Source organism: Aquarana catesbeiana, linkage group LG01, assembly GCF_042186555.1.
Source record: "Aquarana catesbeiana isolate 2022-GZ linkage group LG01, ASM4218655v1, whole genome shotgun sequence".
NCBI classification, from domain to species: domain Eukaryota; kingdom Metazoa; phylum Chordata; class Amphibia; order Anura; family Ranidae; genus Aquarana; species Aquarana catesbeiana.
The window spans coordinates 278,726,617-278,751,843 of NC_133324.1; the positions used below are offsets into that span (position 1 = coordinate 278,726,617).

Genomic DNA, 25,227 nt, shown 5'->3' on the forward strand with positions numbered 1-25,227 from the left:
TTTTATATTTTACCAAAAATTGGGAATTGTGTGCATTAAAATTCATAAGTGTATTTTTTACCAAAAATTTGAATGTGAAAAATCTCAAATGTGCAAATATTTTTTAGCAAAAAAAGTTGATTTTTACATAAAACAAACAAGTGGTGTTAGAAAAAGCCTGGACTTCACACTTTTATTTCTTTTTTAAACTAATTTAAGCATAACTTTGGTAGTGGTACACTGATAAGGGCTGCTGATTTGGTTACTTAGCAATCCACCAATCACCCTGCTGCCAGACTCCCCACGATCAGTTAAGACAAGGAACAGTCATTTGCACGGTTTTGTTTCGTTTATTGCAGGATACAACTTGGGTGGAAACGAGGGGTGATGTGAGATGCCCATAGAAGTTGGTGCATTGCACTACAATACTGAATAGCCTTGGCTTGAAGTTGTGCATCTAGTATTCTCAACAAACCTCAAACTCTCAAAGATCCAGAGGCCTAACACAACCTCCCCTAATGGATCAATGAGTTAGACAGCCACACAGTCTTTGGATGATATTACCAATGTGCTAACCAGACCAGAGATACACGGTATCTCCCCCCGATGGCCTGACACATGGTAATAGGCGGACTACTGTTCCCAGCCAGTCCTTTACTGTCAATGCTGTGTTCCCTGGCCACAGCATTCTGCACTACTCTTGATAGCCCCTCTTCTTCTGTTTCTCTCACACTGACCTTTCTTCAAAAGAATAGTTCTGTGTCCCCAGTCACAGAACTCTGATCTACTCTCCTCCACTTGACTGCTACTTCCTCCTGATGATCTTCTCCAGCATACAAGTTCTGTGTTCCCCGGTCACAGCAGCTTGATACCTTTTTCAGAGATGAAGATCTTTATCTTGTACTACCTCCTAGCGGTTCCTCCATCCCTCCTCCGTGCTCGGCACATCCCCACCTGGGGACGCCCGGAACAGCAACTCAATACTCCATTCTGTCTGTTCCTGTTCTCCAGAACTCCTCCCTGGAAGCATGTTACCCCAGCTTATATGGGAGGCCTGCCCCCTGCCAATACCAAAATATAATTGGTCAGGGCTCCTCAAATGAGCTGCCTGCCACTCAGATCTCAAGTCCAACCTCTCTTCCAGAACCATCCGTCTGAAAGCAGGGGAGGCATCTCTAAGTCAGGTGGCCACACCCCCCACTACACTGAACACTTCCAGTCCCAGAATCAAACATCCAGGCCTAGTCTACAGCACAGGCCTGGATAAATGTACCTGCACCTGGGCCCTGAGCTAGAAAATCCTACTCTAGCACCTAGGTAGAGGGTGCTACACTTATATACTGCATATGCTTGAATTCTGTTTTTTTGTATTGATTTCAGCATTAAATTGCCTTTTAAATTGGCATGTAAACATTTGCATTTGGTGCATAACATTTCGTATAAGCCTGCAAAATTGCAAAACATTTCCAAAAGTGTCCACATTTTTTTTGTCACCACTGTATAATTGCCAGTTAATAAATTTTGCCATAAATTTACCTTTACAGTCATGGACACCAGATTGCCTTCAGAACTTCCTGAAGCTTCTATGTTAATCTGACCTCTTGCTATAGGAAGAAAAAGGCCAACCCTTTCCGCATCCTACAGTGCAGAACTAAGCGCCTGAGAGACTTTTTGCTAAGCTTAAATATTGTGGGAACCCCCCTGACAGCTGATGGCTCATCCGTTGTTAAAGTGTTACTAAACTCACTATATCTGGTCTCCTACAGTACACAGAACATGGAAATACAATTATTTTAGTAATTATAAACGGCTAAATACCTTTTCTCATCAGCAGTTAGAGCAGCCTTTTAACTTCTATGAGTGTCTGATTAAAGCTTGTATGAGGAGTTTTCATTCTCCCACGATTGTCCTACAACCCCTGGCAAAAATATGGAATCACCAGTCCCTGAGGATGTTCCTTCAGTTGTTTATTGTTGTAGAAAAAACTAAAGGCATTTCAAATGACAACTTTCTGGCTTTAAGAAACACTGAAAGAAATCAAGAAAAATAATTGTGGTGGCCAGTAACAGTTAGATTTATAGAACAAGCACAGGGAATAAATTATGGAATCACTAAACTCTGAGGAAAAAATTATGGAGTCATGAAAAACAAACAAACAAAATAACACTCCAACACATCACTAGTACTTTGTTGCACCACCTCTGGCTTTTATAACTGCTTGCAGTCTCTGAGGCATTGACTTAATGAGTGATAAACAGTACTCTTCATCAATCTGGCTCCAGCCTTCTCTGATTGCTGTTGCCAAATCATCTTTGCAGGTTGGAGCCTTGTCGTGGACCATTTTCTTTAACTTCCACCACAGATTTTCCTTGTCAAAAGAAGTTTATTGAGTATACAATGTTATAAAGATACATAAAGTAAGTTTACAAGGATCTATAAAGTAAGCTCATTGTTTTACAGTAGGGTTTATATAGGTAAATATCATGAAATTTCAAATATTAAACATTGGGTTCACGTAAACCTAAATTAAAGATATATATCATTTCCTTAGTTACTTTTGTAGGTATTTAAATGATTTATACCTACTATACATATTGTTTACAAGTAGAGTGTATATAGGTCAAATAAATTCTGATAATGAGCTTTAATCGTAAGGTGGAGAAATGGAAAGAGAAAGAAGAAAAAAGGTTGAAAGGCAGAGGTATGGTCCACAAGGTTGTCCCGCTCGTCAGTTTATTATTCTTTTTAGTTCTCTTTGAAGCCTTAGAATGGGTGTCTCTGTAAGTCATTTAATCTGTTACCATGGCAACAGGACAGAGTCATTGAAGTTTGACAGGAACTGTTGTTTTATCCAAGGATGCCAAAGTTTTTCAAATTTTGGAATTTGATTTTGATCGATGGCTACCATCTTAGCATGGGACATTGTATTATTCATTCTGTGAATTGTTTCTGCTAGTACCAATGTAGGAGATTTCCATGCCTTGGCCACTGTTTGTTTTGCAGCCGTTATTAGTTGGATCATAAGTTTGAATTGAGAGAGTGTTAACCATTCCGGTTTTAGATTAAGTAAAGTTAAATATGGATCTGGTTGTATTATTTTTTTAAATATTTTAGATGCAATCACGAAGACTTCCTTCCAGAAGGTTTGGATTACTGGGCACGTCCACCATATGTGTAAATATGTGCCTATTTCTGGGCATCCTCGAAAACAAAGAGCTGAGGTATTAGGTGAATATTTTGCCACTCTAGCGGGTACAAGGTACCAGCGAGTTAGGACTTTATAATTTGTCTCCAGTGCTAAGATGTTGGGTGAAGATGACTTAGATGTGAGCCATATGTTAGACCAGTCCGTGTCTTCTAAAGTTCGTCCCAGGTCCTCCTCCCACCTCTGAACGTAAGAGGGTCTATTAAGATTTGCTATTCCATATAATTGATTATAAAGTGATGAAATTGTACCTTTAGCAAATGGATCTTTTGTACAGATAGATTCAAAAATGGATAATTGGGATAATGGTGTATCCCCCTTTAGGAATGGTGTATAGAAATTTTTGATTTGGAGATATCTAAATATCTCAGAGTTTGGTAGATCATAATTTTTCTCTAAGCGATGGGAATGAAAGGAATGATTTAGATGCTATGAAGTCATTTAGTGTCTGAATGCCTGATGTTGTCCAAGCTTTAAAAGAATTTGGGTAGATCCATGCCGGATAAAAGGCCGGATTTCTGATAAAAGAAAGGAGAGGATTGTGTGGAGATTGTAACTGATATTTGGTTTTTAGTTTATCCCAGAGAGATAAGAAGTGTTTAGTTATGGGATTATGAATTTTAAAGCGGTCTTTAGGATCAAGCCATAATAAATTTGATATTAATAGAGGGTCATTTTCTGAAGCCTCTATAAATACCCATAATGGGATTTCCTGTTTTGCATGGTATTTGGACAGACTGGCCAAATGTGCTGCTCTGTAGTAGTTAGTAAAATTAGGGTATCCCAGGCCTCCTTTATTTTTGGGAAGATGTAGTGTGTGTATAGGTATTATAGGTGGTTTAGAAGAGCCCCATATAAACGAAGTTGCTCTTTTTTGTACTATTCTCAAAAAATAGGAAGGAATTGGAATAGGGAGGACTCTGAATAGATAAAGCAATTTGGGTAGAATAGTCATTTTGATTGCATTAATCTTCCCTATCCAAGATAAAGGAAGTTGCGACCATTGTTTTATTAGATTTGTGATCTGTCTTAATACAGGAGGATAATTGGTTGAGAATAAGTCAGAATGAGATGCTGTTAAATGAATTCCAAGATATGGGATTGATTTTTCTGCCCATGTGAATGGTAGTGCAGCCCTAGCCGGGATCAATTCCATGTTTGTGAGTGAAATATTAAGCACTAGGCATTTCTTAGGATTAATCATAAGGCCGGATAGGGCTGCAAATCCATCAAGAGCTGGTATTAAGTTAGGACCAGAGACCTGTGGTGATGATAGAAAAAGTAATATATCGTCTGCAAATATACATAATTTGTGTGTAATACCTCCTACTTCAATGCCAGTTATAGTTTGGTTTGTTCTGATGTATTGGGCCATGGGTTCGAGTATAAGGGCAAATAATAAGGGAGATAATGGGCAACCCTGTCGGGTACCTCTTTCGATATTAAAGGCATCAGATTTGTATCCAGCATATTTTATATAGGCTTTGGGTTTATTATATAATGCTTTGATCCATGTTAAAAAGTGGGGTCCAAAACCCCATTTTTGTAATGAATATTGCATATATTGCCAGGATACTGTGTCAAATGCCCTCTTAATATCGAGAGATAGAAAACATAAAGGGATTTTCCGTTTTTTAGCAATATGTGCCAATAACACTGCCCTGCGTATATAATCGCCTGCCTGTCTATTTGGCATGAAGCCTACTTGATCTCTATGTATTAATTTTCCTATAATGCTATTGAGGCGTTTTGCTATTATTTTTGCTAATAATTTAATATCGAGGTTTAACAGAGAGATAGGCCGATAATTCACACAGGAAGTATCATCAGAAAGGGGTTTTGGGATCATACAAACAATTGCCATTAGTGTTTCTTGCCGAAAAGAATGTCCATCTAGAAGTTTGTTAAAAGTTTCAGTGAGAATGGGAGAGAGTATTTCTGAGAATGTTTTATAGTATAAAGCCGAGTAGCCGTCTGGGCCTGGTCTTTTGTTAAGTTTTAGGTCTTTTATGGCGTTAGCAACTTCATCTATAGTTATAGGCTCATCCAAACTGCTTTTTTGATTCTGAGATAACTCAGGTAAGGTTATTTTTGAGAAGAAGGATTCAGCCTCTGTAGGATTAAATTCATTGTTTGTCTTGTATAAAGTTGCGAGATGTGAGTGAAATTTATGGACTATTTTAACTGGATTACAAGTGTAAACATTTTTTGATAATTTCAAACGTATTGGTTTGAAAGATTTGTTAGTTGAATTTAATGCCCGAGCCAAATATGTACCTGGTTTGTTTGTATTCATGTAGAAATTGTGTTTGGAGCGTTTGAGGGATTTATCAACTGACTCAGTGAGAAATAGATCGTATTCCAATCTAGATTTTTCCAGATGAGATTTTGTACTCTGAGATGGATTATCTTGAAATGATATGTAGGCTGCATTAAAATTGAGTTCTAGTTTTTTTGCTAGATTTTTGCGTTCCCGTTTAAATAGTGCCATTTGTCTTTGTATTGTACCACGCAAGACAGGCTTATGAGCTTCCCACAGTGTTATTGGGGAGATGTCTGTTGTATTATTAATTGATATGTATTCCTTTAAAGCTTGTTCAATGGCCATCTGATGTAGTGGGTGTTTGAGCATTATGTCCGGTAAGTACCACGTTGGGTCATGCGCTTTTGGTATGGCTGAGGCTATAGTAGTGTATACTGCATTATGGTCAGACCACGGAATCGGAATTATATCTGATGCAATAATTTCTGGTATCATTCCTATTGTTAGAAAAATATGATCTATTCTGGTGAAGGTTTGATGAGGGTGCGAGAAATAAGTGAATTTCTTTTTCATTGGGTTACTTTCTCTCCACGAATCTACCAGATTGTATTTGGAAAGAAGTTGAGAAAAAGGTAATCTAGAGGTTATTTTGGATGGTGTAAAAGGTGATTTATCTAGAAATGGGAGGAGGACCTGGTTCGAATCCCCACACATTATCACTGTTCCTATTTTGTGTGTATTAATCACTTGTAATATATGTGAGAGGAATGGTGTAGGTTGTTTGTTAGGAGCGTAGTAGGAAATCACCGTGATTGCTGTATCCATTATATAACCCATGAGTATCAGGTATCTACCTTCTGGGTCTTTCATTTCTGATGATAAGGTGAATGGTGTGGATCGGTGAAATGCAATTAGAGTTCCCCTTTGCTTGGTACAGGCAGAAGCCGTGTAAATTTGTTGATAAAAAGGAGAAATATATTTTGGAGTAGAATCTTTGGTGAAGTGTGTTTCTTGGAGGCATACTATGTGAGCCTTCTTGTTATGGAAAGTACGGAAGGCTTTGGTCCTTTTTTGAGGGACATTTATTCCCTGAACATTCAGGGAAAGTATATTCAGTGGTGCCATGGCAATAGATCAAATAGTTTTGACTTACTTTTTGTTATGCAGAGCTGACTGCGCAGATCAACCTGTGTGGACTGAAGAGATGAATAGATAGAAAAGAAACCAGTGAATTCTGGAGTAAAGAGTAAACAAAAAACATATGAGATTAGATGATACATTGTATAAATTATTTTTTGCAAGTAATCACAATTTACCCGTGAAAGAGAATAAATATCTCTCTCAGGGGAATAAGTGCCTTCGTCACACTCCCACATAATATGGTTGGGAGAATGAGGAGGGCTAATGGGGGTACACGGATCTTCCGCTTACAGGAGAGAAGTGCTATGTCAAAAGACATCAAAATTATGTTTCATTAATTGGAGTGCAGAATATAGTTTTTGTTGAAATTATTTATTCCAGGGTGGTTGTATATGGTTAGTCTTGCCCTAGGCTAAATAATTCAGTTAGAAAGGTACTGTTAATAACTTTGGTATTGATGAAGATAGTTTGAATTATTTTGGGATTTTAACCCTTTTAGAGTAAACAATTACATATTTTATTCATATGTAACTGTTTAGATATGTTAACTCATAAAATTGAGGTTGTATTGCTTCAGATTAGAATAAACAAAAACATAATTCTAGGAACTAGTTAGGTAATAATATATTTGTTTTAAGAAAAGAAAGAAAAAGCTTCCATTACTTCTGGATTATTGAACATATTTGTCCTAAAAAGTAATAAATCTATTGTTATTACCTGATAATATATAACTGAACAAGAATTTCCTTATTTCACTTATATATTCTAAGGCTATATGAATCAGAAGTAATAAGAAATATAACTGGAATGTAACATGATCCCACACAGTGTGTGACTATCAGAATGCAGTTACATTCAGTTATAAATACAGGTTTTTTATAGAGAACCATCTCTTAGTATAATAAATGAAGAGATATCAGGAATTAGGATGTCAGTCCATTGAATCTTCTTGGTCCATGGATGATGTGGCATAACGGCCTCTTTTGTGAGAATGATGATTCCCATTTTGTTCTGAAATTTTCTGGGTGCTGTCTGAAGGTGAAGATGATGCCATTCTTCTGCATGTGGGAGTGTTGCTGCTTGTGGGTTCTGTCAGATTTAATTTTAAAAGGGTTTGTTGTAGTTCATCTGCTGATCTGCTTCTGTAAATTGTACCTTGGTAGTTAAATCTGACTGAAAAGGGGAAGCCCCATTGATACATAATGTTGTGGCGTTGCAGTTCCATTAGTTGGGGTTTCATGGATCGTCTTTTAGTAATAGTAAGTTGGGATAGGTCAGCAAAAATTTGATAATTGTGTCCTTGAAAATTAAGTTCCTTTTTTTCTCTTGCAGCAATTAGTATTTGTTCTTTTGTTCTGTAATAATGAAATTTTGTGATTATATCACGTGGGGGTCCATCTTTCTTTTTGGCTGTGAGGGCTCTGTGTACTCTGTCCAGTTCTAAACGTTCAATAGGGATATCTGGCTTTAGTTCTTGTAATAGAGCAGTAATAGTAGATTGCAGGTCTGTCACAGTTTCAGGTATTCCCCTTATGCGCAAGTTTGAACGTCTGGCTCTATTTTCGTAATCTTCGAGCTTAGTTTGAAGTATTAAATTCTCTTTTTTTAATTGTTCCAATTCTGTTATATTTTCTTGGGTTGTAATTTCAATTTCATCCATTTTTATTTCTAAGGCTGCGGTACGGTTTCCCAGCTCTCTTATTTCTTTGGTTAGGCTTTTTGTTATTTGGTCTGAGGTTTGTTTTAAAGCCTTATGAAGCATCTTTTCAAATTGTAATAATATTACTGGGGATGCTGAGGAGGCTTGTGGAGAAGTTTGTGAGAGGATTTGTTCTGTATCTGACTCAAATGGAGAGTCTTGCTGTGACATTTTCTGTCTGTGAGAGCGCCCTGATGCTGTATATTGTGAGGTGACTGGAGCTGCTTCAGCTGCAGTGAGTGCCTGTGAGCTCTTTGTGAGGTGATTTTTATTTCTGCCACGGTTTCCTCCCAGTACCATATTTCCTGCCCAAACTTTCACAGTTTGTTCCCTGGGGCAAAAAGGTTCAAATGGATACCTTTTGAGCCTGCAGGCTCCGCTTTGTCCTTCTCTTCTCTCCTCAGCGGTGTGGAGCTCTAACAATGCATGTCTGCTTTGCTAGGCTCCGCCTCCTGCCTCTCCACCACAGATTTTCAATTGGATTGAGATCCGGACTGTTTGCAGGCCATGACATTGACCTTATGTGTCTTTCTTCAAGGAATTTTTTCACAGTTTTTGCTCTATGGCAAGATGCATTATCATCTTGATAAATGATTTAATCATCCCCAAACATCCTTTCAATAGATGGGATAAGAAAAGTGTCCAAAATTTCAATGTAAACCTGTGCATTTATTGAAGATTTAATGACAGCCATCTCCCCAGTGCCTTTACCTGACATGCAGCCCCATATCATAATTGACTGGAAATTTGCATGGTTTCTCAGACAGTTGTCTGCAAAAATCTCATTGGAACGGCACCAAACAAAAGTTCCAGCATCATCACCTTGCCCAATGCAGATTCGAGATTCATCACTGAATATGACTTTCATCCAATCATCCACAGTCCACGATTGCCTTTCCTTAGCCCATTGTAACCTTGTTTTTTTGTGTTTAGGTGTTAGAGATGGCTTTCTTTTAGCTTTTCTGTATGTAAATCCCATTTCCTTTAGGCAGTTTTTTACCGTTCGGTCACAGATGTTGACTCCAGTTTCCTCCCATTTGTTCCTCGTTTGTTTTTTTGTACATTTTCTGTTTTCAAGGCATATTGCTTTAAGTTTTCTGTCTTGACTCTTTGATGTCTTCCTTGGTCTACCAGTATGCTTGCCTTTAACCACCTTCCCATGTTGTTTGTATTTGGTCCATGTTTTAGACACAGCCGACTGTGAACAACCAACATCTTGTGCAACACTGCAAGATGATTTACCCTCTTTAAGGAGTTTGATAATCCTCTCCTTTTTTTCAGTTGACATCTCTGGTGTTGGAGCTATGCTTCATGTCAGTCCACTTGTTGCGACAGCTCTCCAAGGTGTGATCACTCCTTTTTACCTACATACTAACAAGCAGATTTAATCTGATGCAGGTGTTAGTTTGTAGTTAGTTTGTTTGTAATGAAAATTTACAGGGTGATTCCATAATTTTTTCCTCAGAATTGAGTGATTCCATAATTTATTCCCTGTGCTTGTTCTATAAATCTAATGCCCCGTACACACGGTCGGACTTTGTTCAGACATTCCGACAACAAAATCCTAGGATTTTTTCCGACGGATGTTGGCTCAAACTTGTCTTGCATACACACGGTCACACAAAGTTGTCGGAAAATCCGATCGTTCTAAACGCGGTGACGTAAAACACGTACGTCGGGACTATAAACGGGGCAGTAGCCAATAGCTTTCATCTCTTTATTTATTCTGAGCATGCGTGGCACTTTGTCCGTCAGATTTGTGTACACACGATCGGAATTTCCGACAACGGATTTTGTTGTCGGAAAATTTTATCTCCTGCTCTCCAACTTTGTGTGTCGGAAAATCCGATGGAAAATGTCCGATGGAGCCCACACACGGTCGGAATTTCCGACAACACGCTCCGATCGGACATTTTCCATCGGAAAATCCGACCGTGTGTACGGGGCATTACTGTTACTGGCCACCACAATTATTTTTCTTGATTTCTTTTAGTGTTTCTTAAAGCCAGAAAGTTGCCATTTGAAATGCCTTTAGTTTTTGGCCATGTCTGTGATCTGCTTTTTTTCTACAACAATAAACAACTGAAGGAACATCCTCAGGGACTGGTGATTCCATCATTTTTGCCAGGGGTTGTATGAGAATGCAGGACTCCTGACCTTCTGTCTGAACAGTGCTGATTGGCTCTGTGCTGATCACATGCAGTCTCCCAAGAAAAAAAAAACTCTCTAGCAATACACACCAAACTGAGCATGTGCAGCTTTGTCCTAGCTCTGTAAATATTAGGAGATTTATTGAAGACAGTGAGAGAAGTTGATGATCAGAGAAGACAGGATCAAACAGCCTTTTTACACAATGCAGAGGAATAACCCCTTAGGTTCCACAGAGAGTATAACCAGCATGCTTTACTGCATATACAGACTGATTTTACTGTTGTGGGTTTAGTAACGGAGCGGAGAATGCAGAGGCCGGTGTTCTGCCGAGAAAGTTCAGCTCGGCGGATAAGGACCCCTTCTACTGCGCAGGCGCTGCGCCTGTGCAGTAGGATCCGGCGGAAATAGCCGAAGGTGAAAAGGGGAAAATCAGCTGTACACGGCGCCTGTAAGAGGGCCCCTCGCGGGCTCGCTTTGCTCACCACGCTTCGGGCACGGCCTCGCTTCGCTCGGCTCTTTTTTATTCCCCCTCTAGGTCCACTTGGATGGTGGGGAAGGCGCCGTGTACAGCTGATTAAACATTTTGAGCTTCGGCTATCTCGGGAGGCTGATAGTAGTTCGTACTACGCAGGCCCTGCGCAGTACAGGGGGGTCCTTATCCGCCGAGGGAACTTTCTCGGCAAGACACCGGCCTCCCATTCTGCTCCTTAGCATCCAGCTATTCACTGTTTCTTAAGGACACTGGCAGTCCCGCTCCTTAATGCTGCAGCTACTAAACGTAGCTTACACACTAGGCTAACACTGCTAAACGCGGGCAAAAAACGCTAAAACATTAGCTTTTTTTTTTGTTTAGCATTTTTACTAGCTTTCTAGTGTGCTTGAGGCCTTAAAATTACGCCTGAAAGCTTAACCTTTCCCTTGAATCACGATTCTAACAATTCACCCCTAAAATGCAAGCTTTAAGCTGGCCATACATTGATTGCTGGCTGAAATTTGAGCAATAGGTGGCCCTGTTGGCACCCTACTGCCTGACATTCTTTAATCTGAAAACGAATATGCCAGGCGGATAATATTGGCCAAGCCAATTAGGTGCAGCATCCAATGTTGTCTGTCAACTGATGGAGCTGACTGTCAGAATAAAGTAAAGTAGTGTGGGATTGGTCCATTCATGCTGTTTAGCTGGGGGTGATTTTTCTTTTCTTTTTTTTGTTCAGCCTGTAGGTTAAACAGAAAAAAAATCTTCTAGTGAATGTCCAGCTTTAGTCCCTAACCCATAACTGTATTGCACCTCAACCGTAAACTTTAGATTCTGTACTTTCAGACTCCAATTCCACCCGCCCTGCACCAGGTGTCTTGTGTTGTAAGCTATGGTGCTATCTTATTCTTTTTTTTTTTTTTTTAAGGGTAAATTTTATTGAAATTCACAAGATTTTACACTTCCTTATTACATTTCACTTTTTAATACAATATCATTAAAATACATTACAAACTGATATCATATATTTAAATCATATAACTGTTAATATGCAAGCATTCCATTTTTATCATAAAAAGTAATCAATAAAATTGTTTATCACACGTACTGTTCTGTTTCTTTCTTTTTCCTCGTTTTTATGTGTCCCATCTATGTTCAAAATATGACTTTTGCTCTTTCTCTCACTGCTCAGTTGTCATGGTCGATATACTTCCAGTACTAATGACAATATATCTTTTATATCGCTATATCTCCCGATATATTTTCAATCCATTTTCCCCAGACTTTATCAAACTTTTTATTGTTACCTCTGGCTTGGTATGTAAGTTTATACATTGGTAGAGCGTTATTAACCAATTTTAACCAGTCTTGAAGGGAGGGGGGGTCCGAGTTTTTCCATTTAAGGGTCAGGGATTTCTTGGCATAGCAAAATACTATTCGCAAAAGGGTCTTCTGTGATGTGGACAATTCTTCCTCCTCCAGGTCTCCAAGAAGACACCTGGCCGGAGAATATATGTTTGGGAGCCCAAGTTTCTCTTCCATATATGTAAGGATTGTCCTCCAGTATGACATCACCCGAGGGCATTGCCATACCATATGGAAAAAGTTTCCTATTTCTGCACTGCATCGAGGACACTCCGTGGGACTCCCTCCTTCCCATCTTGTGCAGTCTTTTGGGGGTATAATAAATTCTATGTAAGTAATTGAACTGAAGCATTTTATCTCTAGCTGAGATCGCGGACAACATTGTATCCAGTACCTCCAGCCAGGTCTCCTCCGCAAGGGATGGTATATCCGTTTTCCACTGTGCAGCCACCACCTCCATTCTGGGAGTAGAGGATGACAGCAGAGCCGAGTAGTACCTAGAGATCAATTTTGAGTGATCTTCTTCAGCAATCAGTTTTTCTATTTTAGAAGGGGAGAGAGTTACTTCGCCCCTACCATATTGAGCCATTGCAGCATGACGTAGCTGGAGGTATCTGAAAAAGAAAGTATTTGGGATGGCATATTCAATTTTCAAATCTGTGAAGGACCTAAAGATTCCATCCCTGAACAACTGATGGGCATATTTAACCGTCCGGTACCTTGGCTATTTCTTTAAGCTGAGGATTATGCCACAGTGGAGCATTAGGAGACTCCGCCAGGCTGGACCCACCCGTTTTAGCATTACACAGGAAATATTTTGTATGACAATTTCAAACTATCAGCACCCTGTTTCGGATAAGGACCATTCCTATAGAGGACATTGATCAGTGCTTCATACGAATGAACTTGAGCTGCTTGGGTTGCCACCGAGGCGATATTCATCTGCGGGAAGCCCCACCAATGCACATGTGTTAGTTGGGCAGCAAGATAATAGCAACGTAGGTTTGGCAGAGCCAGCCCTCCGACCTTATAGGTAAGTAAAGTGTCTCTAGTGATATTCTAGCTGGCTTGGGTCCCCACAGGAAGGAGGAGAGTGTCTTATTTATTTCTACAAACCATTTCTTAGGGATATAGACCGGGGCATGCCAGAGCAGGTATAGAAACCTTGGCAGGTAAATCATTTTAAATATGTTAATTCGTCCAAGGAGGCCGAGAGGCAGCTTAGCCCAGGTTTGTGTACTTTCTTTTAGCTGTTTCCATACCGGTGACAAATTATTAGATACATATGAGCTCAGTGGTAGCTGGATCTCGACCCCCAAGTATCTAAATTTGGGAACTATTTTCAATGGAACCTCCGGGGGGAGTCTCGGAACATACACAGAGTCAAGGGGGAGTATCACGGATTTACTCCAGTTCACTTTGAATCTGGAATATCTTCCAAAGTCGGAGATTCTGTCTAGGGCTGTGGGCAGCGATTCCTCAGCCTCTTCAAAATATAGGAGCATATCATCTGCGTATAGAGATGTTTTCTCCTCCCTTTCATTAATCTTACGCCCCTTGATTTGCCTATCCGCTCTCAACAGAGCCGCTAGCGGCTCTATTGCCAGGGCAAACAGCAGGGGCGACAAAGGGCACCCCTGCCGTGTGCCCCTAGCTATGTTAAAGAGCTCCGTAATGGTATTATTGACCCGTAATCTAGCCCGTGGCTCTGCATATAGGAGTTCAACCCATTTTATGAATCTTGGGCCGAAGCCCATCCGCCCAAGGACCGCTATCAGGTAAGGCCATTCTATGGAATCGAACGCTTTATGAGTGTCAAGTGACACCACCACCCGAGTATCCAGGGTAGGACCCTTTGATTGGATTATAGTGAAGAGGCGCCTCAGATTTATGGCAGTCGACCTTTCAGGAATGAAGCCTGTTTGATCAGGATGGATAATAGATGCGATAACCTTATTCAGTCTTTTTGCCAGAAGTTTAGCTAAAATTTTTGCGTCGACATTGATGAGAGATATTGGTCTATAGGACTCACATAAATCATGATCCTTGTGCGGCTTGGGGATCAGCACTATCAATGCTTTTCTCATGGACTCAGGCAGTAAACCCCTATCATATGCATCTTCGCACATTTCCACTAGCCTAGGGGCCAAAGTTTCTGCGTAAGTCCCGTACCACTCGACCGGGAGGCCATCCAATCCAGGGGTTTTATTAGGTTTTAGGGACCTTATAGCTGATATAACCTCTTCAATCGTAAAGGGACTATCCAGTTCCTCCACCCCCTCTTCAGTGAGTTCTAATAGGGGGATTGGGCCCAGATATTCCCGTACCTCCTCCAACCCATAGTCCACCCTTGAGGTAGATAGTTCCGTATAGAATGGCAAAAAGGCATCTGCTATATCTGTGTGTGATGTACAGAGTTACATATTTGTGTCAAGTATACGCGGGATAGAAGTCGGAGCCTGTTGTGAGTGTGCCAAGTAGACCAATAGCCTGCTATTTTTATCTCCAAATTCAAAGATCCGTTGCGATTGGTAAAGTAATTTTTTCTGCGTTTTTTCTATTAACACCAAGTCAAATTGTCGTATACTCTCTCTTCATATCCTATGTGTGCCAGAGTTAGGATTTTTAATGTATTCTACCTCAGACTCCGTGGCCACTTGTTCCACCTCCCTAACCTTCCACCCCTTATCTGACTGGAGTTTAATCAATCCTGAAATGGAACCCCGGAGTGTGGCTTTGAAAGCATCCCAAGTGACCCCCAAGCAGGACCTCTCTTTTATTTTCTATCCAAAAATTGTTAATGGACGTTGCAGTGGACCTCTCGAAGCACTCCTCCCTAAGCCACAGGGGGGTCAGCCTCCACACCACATACCCCCGTGGTTTCTCCATGTCAATGGTGAGAAGCATGGGGGAGTGGTCGGAGATGGCCCTCGGCAAATATTGAGCATCCATCACCCTCTGCAACAATTCCCTGGACACAAAACACAAGTCTATCCTAGAGAGGGTATTAAAGGTAGAGGAAAAACAAGAATATTCCTTGGCGCCGGGGTGTTTCCACCTCCATGCCTCCACTAAATCATAAGGTTTTACACATGCTTCCAGTGGGATCCTCCCACTGTAGCCATCCCATATCTATCTTTATCTGGGGATAACACTGCATTCAAGTCACCAGCCAAAATAATAGGACCCTCCGCCATCTGCAACACCTCTGCCATCATCGCCTCCTACACCTTTATTGTAAATGGGGGTGGTATATATACTGCTACAAAGGTGTAGGCTTGATTATTAATGATCAGTACCAGGGCCACATATCTATCCATAGGGTCCAATTTCACCGTCTTAGTAGTGTATAGAAGTGACTTAGACACCAGCACAGATACACCCCTAGTGTAGCTGGAGTATGTAGAGTGAAATGCCCTACTTAGAAAAGCTCTGTGAAGGGCCAACGTTTTAGAGCCCACTAGCTGCGATTCCTGGAGGAATATGATATGTGGCTTTCGTTTTAAAATATATTTAAATACTAGAGCTCGCTTGATCTTAGAATTAAGCCCTCTCACATTCCATGAGAGGAGATTAAGGGACTGCATCAGGATACATAGGGAGTATATGGTCAATAGTATGTAGCTTGTGGGGAAGCGACGATGCCAGAGATCCCCCAACATAATTACCCTCCAGTTTTTCCCTCCGGAGGTAGCATGTTAACATACATATACTATCATACAGCATAACCCTAGGGCAGATAGTGACAGCATTTTTTAATTCAACTGTCTGATACAGTGTTAGTGAACATAGATCGGAACTACCGACAGAGCCCAATCTTATCCCATGCTTGTGCAAAAAAAAAGCTTAGAAAATACCCAACAGTAACAAAAAAAAAAAAAAAACAACAAAAAAACATAACCATCCTTGGAACCATCACTGGTGATCTGGACTTCCCTTCCCCCCACCCTGTCTGCAGCCCCAAACATCCTGCAGACTTTTACCCCTAACATTAAACCAAAAGTTTTTCCAAAGGGGGGGTATTCTTCCTGTACCAGCCGGACAGGAAGCTTTAGGGGTAGGTATGTGTGAGTTTACCAAACACTCACTGGACCACGTTGCTTGAAGAACTTATAACAGTTTCCCTGTTTTGGCTTAAGTTCAGCAGGATCTTACAAACCGGCATACATCAAACTTGTTGATTACTAATGCAGATGACCAAAGTATATGGTGCAAAGATTATGTCTGTCATTTCTGCCCGTGAGGCCTTCCGGGTCTTCTGGGTAATATCCCTTTCTGATAATGGTGTCAAATCACTAACCTTGTACCAGGGATTCCAGCCATCTGTTCGCTTCTTTGGGTGACATGAAGAATTGTGTTTGTCCTTTGTGCACAACCCGCAGTTTAGCAGGGTAGAGCATACTGTATGGTAGGCTTCGTTGCCGCAAACGCTGCTTCACACTCTGAAATGCTGCTCTTTGTTTCTGCGTGGCAGCAGAAAAATGAGGAAAAATGGAGATCCTATTATTGTTGTGTATCAACTCAGGTAGGTTGCGGGCTTTTCTCAGTATGGTCTCTTTGTCTCTGAAGTACAGAAATCGCGCCAACATGGGTCTGGGTTATCTCCCCGGAGGGGGGCTCTCAGTGGGACCCTGTGCGCCCGTTCTATAGTGAACAAGTGAGAGAAACTTTCAGCCCCAAATACTTGTTTGAGCCAGGTCAGCAGGAACTCCTCAGGGTTCTTCCCTTCCGTGCCTTCCGGGAATCCTAGGAATCTAAGGTTGTTCCTTCGCAGTCTTTAATGTCTCCCATTTTGGCCTCCTGGGATTTGTTGTCCGCCGTCATGTCTCTCACCTGTATTAGCAGAGGGTTGAGATCATCTTCCACTGCACTTATCCTTTGTTCCGTCTGTGTAACCCTTTGCCTTACCTTCTGCACGTCATCTTTGAGCAAGGCAAAGTCCACCCGGATGGTTTCTATTTGTGTGGAGAGGGCCGCATGGCAGCTCTTAATAGTGTCCATAATCTGCAGCAGCGTCGGCTCTCCTCCCTGTGTACCAGAGCCACTCTCCTCAGAGTCTGATCTTGGAGAGGGCAGGGGATGTGCCAGTGGGTCAGTCAGATCCAGCCAGTCACTATCCCCCTCGGTCCATCCACGGTCTGGTGGGACAGTTGCGGCAAGCCGTCCCCTTCCCTGCCGGGCGCCATCTTGGGAATCCTCATGTGCAAATTTTGCCAGCTTCTCCGCGGGCTTAGAGTCCACACTCGGCCCGTATTTTACCATATCTGGATACCCGGAGTGTTCCTCTATCCGTTCCGGTTAGTATGAAGTGAGACGTTTTAGCCTACAGGTCGCCAGGATATTGGCGCGGTTGGAGCTCTGGAGAGAAGCTTCCTCACATACCGGAAGTTTGACACGCCCCTCTTCTTTTTTTTCTTTAATGACAGTTTTGTTTTAAGTAAACAAAACATTTGTCTTATAAATTCTTGAAGAAAACTTGGTTTTAACGCTCTCTTAGTATATTAGGATAACATGTCTACAATGTATTGTAGTGGAAAGAAACTAAACTTCATGTTTCACCTAACACAAATTTATGGTGGCTGCTGTTTTATTAATAACATTAATCTATCTTTGTTTTCATGAGACTGCTCGAGTTTGCTATTATTTAAATGTTTGTTAGCAAACATAAGCTTTATCCATTTTACCAACTGGCAGCTGAGTAGTGTCTGCAAGTGACCTTCCTAATGTGTAAAGTTATGGAATGGCTTCCTGGTGTCAATTTTAAAGACCATTTGTTTTTTTGCCTTTTTCAAAGACAGTCTGAATTAGAGGTAATGGTAATTTGTAACCTGATAATTTTGTGTCTCTATTTCCCAGGTTGAAGGACGTGGCTGTGACTATGTAGTCTTGTGGCTGGACTGTGACAAAGAAGGAGAAAATATCTGTTTTGAGGTAACAAACCCCTTTTAACCATCCGCCACAACTTGTTATGTAAGGCTGGCCATACATGCACAGATTTTTTTCATTCAGCATAAAGATGGACGAATCTCCCGCTGCAGCTCTTATATTTTGACGACTTGCCCCACCAGCTGTCAGAATACCCTAAAAGTGCTCGCATCTGATATGACACAGTCATGTGCCTCCTAAAGTGGCCATACATTGATCGAAATTCAGCCGGTTTAGCAGGAACCAGCATAATTTCCATCCATGTATGTCCGTACCTGTTTAGGAATAGTTGATCTAATAATCGACCACTCCTGAATGGGTCTATCAGTATATTTTCACTTGATTAGCACTTGCAGCCAATCTGCTGCAGCACTGATCAGTGTATTCTGGCAGCAGAGGAGTCCCGCTGCCAGAATAGAATGGTGCAGCAGGAGGATTCCCCCATCCACCTTGAATGTGTGGATAGTGGAATCAGTTTTTCTTTTCCTTTCTTTGATCAGCTGCCTTGGTGATCAAAATGAAAAACCAATCCATCTATGGCCATGTTAAGGCTCTTTGACATCAGTTTTCTGTTTCCCTGATTTGCAAGGCAACCACCTGGTCTTCTGTTCATGTTTTTCAAGTACTACAAGTGGATGTTCAGATCTCATCTGATGTCAGCTTTGGGTTCAAGGTCCTTCAGGCAGTTCTACATTCTACATTGAGCTGCAGGCAATCCACATTTCTATTGTTTTTTAGTAGATCTCCTAGCATTCTGTTTGCTGTTGCACAGCCCTCAGTTTGACTGCTTTTTGATAATTATTAACTTCTTGTGTACATCAGAAAGAAAATAGGGTTTTTGTACTCACGGTAAAATCCCTTTCTTGGTGTTCATTGAGGGACACGGGTTTAACACTTTGTGTTTATGATAATGCCTTCCCTATTGCTTGCCACAAAACTGAGGCATGCTGGTAGTAGTGTGGCTTATCCTGAACTGGTTTATTTTTTTATTTTTTTTTTTGACAGTTTTAAATCCTCGTGTTTTCAGCAGGATAACCTAATGGGTATTGACTTTCTCCAAAATAAAGGATTTTACAGTGAGCACAAAAATCCAATTTTATCACACATTGATCTGCCAGTCGAACTTTTATTGTTTCACTTCCTTTAACAAGGTGACTGCAATGTTCGTTCTACAATGAAATTGTGCAGTGGCGTTGTCAGGATAACTTTAAATGGACTAACTCCAGGTAACACTCTTTAAGCAGTTGCAGCAACAAAAACATTTTTTTTCTTTTCTTTTTTTAAGAAAAATATGACGAAAAGCTGAGTGTTCTAAGCACCCCTGTCAGTGTTAAATGATTTGTCCCTTCCCCTGTATCTGCCACGTTTGTTAGACAGCTTTACCTGTTATAGGAGATGGAAAATAAAGCATCTACTGGCAGGATCAAAAGGTAATAAAACTGTGTTCCAGGAGGACTCAAAAACAAAAAAGTGCTTGTTAATGTTAGTTGCAGTCTGCATCATATACTATGTGTCTTTTTTTTTATATTACCTAGTTCCACTTCAAATTTAATTTTCTGAGAAGTGCTAGTGAGCTTTTCTAAGTTTCGTTTTGATAAATCCTGTACAATCCATCATTTTATGTTGCTGACCTTTCTCTCAGGTCTTAGATGCTGTGCTGCCAGTGATGAATAGAGCACATGGTGGGGAGCAAACAATTTACCGTGCCAAGTTTAGCTCCATCACAGATACGGATATCATGAATGCCATGAACAAACTGGGGGAGCCCAATAAGAATGAAGCTCTTTCTGTAGATGCCAGACAGGAGCTTGACCTACGAATCGGCTGTGCATTCACCAGGTAAACGTCATGACTCTTTCTATTCCTATTGTACAGATGTGCTCTTATGTATTTGCTTCTTATATAAGTTGACAATTACATAATTATGTTCACTTAACTGCCTAGAGGGGATTGTGGATTGTGCCAATAGATGTGAAGGGAAAATGGAAGACAAAAAGGACTTGTGAAGCACAGTAAAGCTATCGATATATAAGAAATGATTTGGTCTCCCAAAAGAACCATGAAAATGTATACAATACTGACACAAACTTCACTCGGGGTGCTACAAGCTTAGAAGCTATGTACTGTACAATATATTTTTACTGTAAAATAGTACCTACAGTGGTAACTCAAAAGGAAATGTTAATTACAGCTAGTTACACCACAAGAATATATATGGTACCTTTTGTGTGACAACCTCAGTGCATGCAGTATGAATGATCACAAAAGCCCATTTTGTACAGTTGTCCTAAATCAAGCAAGCCATTAGAAATATTTTCTACTCAGGAATTGTATAATTTATTATGGACGAACCTAAAGCTGAAGTTTTAGGTATAGACTATTTTGCAAAGCTATGTTCGTCCAGCTTGAACTAATGTGCCTAGACTGACTGACTGCCCATGAAAGATGGAAATCACTGTAGTAGGCACAGCTGATACAGTAAATGCCGCTAACTTCCGGGACCCTTGCGGAGTGGCTGCTTAGTGAGCACAGGAGGTCCCTCGCTTGGCATGGGTGCCATTAAGAGAACATCCTGTGTTTTCTCAATGAATGCACCACCAGCCCTGTCTCTCCAACTTGCCCAGTTGGAGAATGCTTTCCATTTATTGAGACCTCCTCGGCAGCGGCTTGGCATGGGACATGGAAGCTGGAGGCTATAGCTGTAGTAGCGGTACCTTCTTAAGTGGTTTTCAGCTTCCACAGGCATTGGCCAGGTATGGAATTTGCAAACATACATTGGTCTTAGCTGGAGCAATGTAGTAAAAAAAAAAAGTCAATACCTAAACCTCTGACTTTGATCTGACAGCCCAGTGTGATTTTTAGGTAAAGATAGTGCTGTTAAAGTGGATGTAAGCCCTCACATATACCCAGTGAAGTGAACATGCTGATAACAGAAGAATGAGACAGCAGAAAGACAGGGGACTAAGACCCCTTTCACACTGGGCCACATTAGCGGTAAAGCTCCGCTAGTGGGGCGCTTTTAACCTCGCTAGTGGCCGAGGAAAGGGTTAAAAGCGCCCGAAAAGCACTGCTGCTGAATCACTTTGCAGGCGCTTCGGCAACGGTGCCCAATCATTTCAATGGGCAGGGGCAGTGGAGCAGTGCTGTATACACCGCTCCAGCAACTCCCCAAAGATGCTGCTTGCAGGACTTTTTTTCCTGTATTGCAAGCGCACTGCCCAGTGTGAAAGCACTTGGGCTTTCACACTGGGGTTGCAGAAGAGGCAGTTTACAGGCGCTATTTTTAGCGCAAAAAACGCCTGTGAAACACCTCAGTGTGAAAGGGGTGTTAGTGCTTTGGAGATAGATAACTAAACACTACAGATATATGTGCCTAGGTCAAATTTTATGAATCGGGTTTACATCCACTTTAATGGCAACGTTAAGGATCCATAGTGAGTTTTCAGTGCTGAAAATGCTTATAGCACACAGATTTTTCAGCTGTTAATGACAAAGCCAAGCTTTACCTGTTCTCCATTAGAAGAGGAAAGGGTGTTATTAATGCGTTTACTAATTCTGCTTGTCAGGCCAACTGGTTATGAGAAACAATGGCTAGTCATGAGCTAATTCTCTGGGGGTCAATTTATAGCTAATCTAATGTCAGCAAAAAGACTAGAAAAGCTTAAGATGTCTCACATTTTTTTTTTGTTTGCTAAATAGGTTCCAGACAAAGTATTTTCAAGGGAAATATGGTAACCTGGATAGCTCTTTGATATCATTTGGTCCCTGCCAGACCCCCACATTGGGATTTTGTGTGGAGAGACATGACAAGATTCAGTCGTTCAAACCTGAGACTTACTGGGTTCTTCAAGTCAAGGCGAGTCATAGATTATATTGCATATTGATGATGGTGTACCTGAGCCTTGTGTAAATGTGTCCATAAGAACTGTGTCTTGGCAACCAATAGACTTTCTTCAAGAAAAGTTTTTCTTTTACTTTTCATCTGAAAAGTACACCAAAATCTCTAAAGCACACTGACGTTTATAGCAAAAATATGCATAACCTTTCAGAAGCGATTCATGCTGCTAGCAGAGGAACCAAAGCAGCAGACAAAATGACACTTATTTCTCTTAACTAGTTGCCGACCAGCCGCTATCATTATACTGCGGCAGTTTGGCACCGCTGCGCAAATCACCGTAGGTGTATGTGGGTCGCGGGTAGGGTGTGCGTGTGCTCCCGCCATCCCCGCGATGATTGGATTCGCTACAGATCCGATTGATCTACAATGATTTCTGGCCTGGACATGCTGATCGGTTCTGGCGAATGAAATGCCTCCTCTGTCTGTGTAATGCAAACACAGGCAGAGGAAATTATGTCATCTCCCCTCGTGGAGCCCTTTTCGGTTCCGGTGCGAGAGAAGACATCCATAGTGAGTACTACACTAACACCAATACACATAGGCACACTCCCCCCCCCCCAGTTAACCCTTTCACTCCCTGTCAGTTTCACCAAGTGCAGTTTTCAGATTTTTCCCTGATCACTGTAATGGTGTCACTTGTGACACTAATCAGCGTTAGGGCAGTTTGTGACAGTGGTAGGCCCAGGTATGTTTAGGGTACCCCCATATATTCCATAACAAAGGTTTTAACCCCTTTATCACCCCCCAAGTTAACCATTTTACTCCCTGTCACAGTGTCACTAGTATAGTGTACAGATCTCTTTTCCGATCACTGTCTTCGTTTCACTTGTGACTCTAAACAGCGTTAGGGCAGTTAGTGGTAGTCCCAGATAGGTTTAGGGTACCCGTCATATAGTCCCTAATAAAGGTTTAACCCCTTGATCATCCCCAGTTAACCCTTTCACTCCCTGTCACTGTGGCATTAGTATAGTGTACAGATCTTTTTTCTGATCACTGTATTAGTGTCACGGGTTAGCTAGTTAGCGACCGGTATCAGCATCAGTTAGCTTCAATCCCAGACAGTGCCAGATAACCCTTTGCCAGTAGCGCAAACACATGCACACACCATACACCTCCCTTACTAGAATAGTGTTTGAACAGATCAATATCTTTTATCTGATCAGATCTATACTAGTGTGCCCAAAAACGCAGCGTTAACAGGATCAGCCCAGTCACCTGCCAGCACACAAAACAACAGCGTTTGCAAATCCTGATTGGCAGTCCACCACTTCTGCAGCGCCCAGACACCTATAATGGTTCACAAGTTTAAGACCTTTCTGGGCCTATCCCTCCTTATGGGCATTACTTAAAAAGGTTGAGTTGCGGTCATATTGGTCCACTGACCCAGTTCACCATATGCCTGTGTTCTCTGCTTCCATGACCAGGAATCAATACAAGCAAATCTTGCGGTTCATGAATTTCAATGAACGCTGTCATCCTCGGGGTGACCCTGGATATGATCGGCTCCACAAAATTTGGCCCCTTGTAAACCACTTCAACCAACAGTTTGCAGCCTTGTTTATTCCCAATCAAGTTGTCTGCATTGATGAGTCCCTGATTATGTTTTCTGGCCGCCTTGCTTTCAGACAGTTTCTCCCCAGCAAGCATGCCAGATATGGGGTCAAGATGTGTAAGCTCTGTGACAGGACCACAGGCTATACATATAGTGTTCTGGTTTACGAGGGAAAAGATAGCAGCGTGGAGCCCCCCAACTGCCCAGACTACATAGGGAGCAGTGGTGAGATTGTTTGGGACTTGGTGTCACTGTTATTCGGAAATGGGTACCACTTGTATGGGGACAATTATTACTTTCCAGTTTTTAGTCACCTTTTTGATTCTGGAATTGGCGCATGTGGCACCGTGCAATCTAATCGCCGGGGCTTCCCCCAACGACTTATAGATTCCCAACTTAGATGGGGGAGAGAGCCTGCTTGACATGTAATAAATTGCTTGCAGTGAAGTGAAGGGACACATGGAATGTTTTCATTCTGTCCTCCATTCACGCAGATACGACAGTCCAAATTACGACGACGACTGGTATTGTTGAGAAGCCCCTCTGTGTCCACGAACACAACCTTAACATGGGAGGAGTAGACTTCAATGACCAGATTTTGGCGCCGTACTTAAATGCTGTAAGGCCAGACGCTGGTATAAAAAAAGTGTCTGTATAATTATTTCAATTGGCTCTGCTGAACACTTATGTACTATACAAAGCGTCAGGACGACCTAAAATTCCAGGAAGAGAGCATCACAGCCTATCTGTTTCTCTATCTGGTGCTGTGGCCTAACTTCCCAATGCAAATGCAGTGGATGTCCTCCGTGGTACCTCTACCCAAAGAACACCCCAAAGAAGATGTGTCTGCAGAAAACATGGATATAGGCATGACACCCGTTTTTATTGTCCCTCCTGTCCTGACCAACCTGGTCTCTGCATCGGTGACGGTTTCTGTCGCTAACATACACTATTTGAGTATTAGAATAGGGTACAGCATGGCACAGTCCTAGGGCATACTCCTAAGCTGGAACATTTATAGTTACAATAAAAGTGTAAAGAAGTGAAAAAAAGCCAAAAATAGTTGTCGTTTTATTGTTCTCTCTCTATTGTTCTGCTCTGTTTTACTGTATTTTATCCTTAACTGTAATGTTTTATTGTTACTGTGTTTTATCGTGTTTGCTTTGCAGGTATGTCCTACTGTTATACTTTGTTTTATTGTTAACCATTATTTGCTCTGCAGGTACGTCATTCAGCTGTAGCACGGGTTTATTTATTTTGACAGCAACAGGGTTTGCTCTCACGATATGTAAATTTGTGACTCCAGCGCTGTAGGAGGTGACTTCACCACCACAGTTAATAATAAAAGAGCATATATGCTGAAGAATGATAATAGGGTTGGACATTAGGGGCGGATATCCCCTATGCTTCGGCATATCTTTTTTACTCTCTTTTTTTTTTTTTCCCCACAGATTGCAATAAAAAAAAAGTTATTTTATTAAGATAATGTTTTATTGATACTGTGATTTATTGTTACCATTGTTTGCTTTGCAGGTATGCCATTCAGCTGCAGCACTGATTTATTTATTTTGACAG

General features: G+C 41.3%; 1 protein-coding gene across 1 annotated transcript in view; it reads left to right on the top strand.

Moving 5' to 3' along the window:
* The window catches only part of TOP3B (DNA topoisomerase III beta), a 133,110-nt gene that overhangs the window by 24,411 nt on the left and 83,472 nt on the right, over positions 1-25,227 (top strand). Inside the window, exons 5-7 of the mRNA XM_073629054.1 lie at positions 18,134-18,208; positions 19,845-20,041; positions 21,902-22,058. Coding sequence (XP_073485155.1) covers positions 18,134-18,208; positions 19,845-20,041; positions 21,902-22,058 — 429 coding nt within the window. The remainder of the gene's footprint in view (positions 1-18,133; positions 18,209-19,844; positions 20,042-21,901; positions 22,059-25,227) is intronic.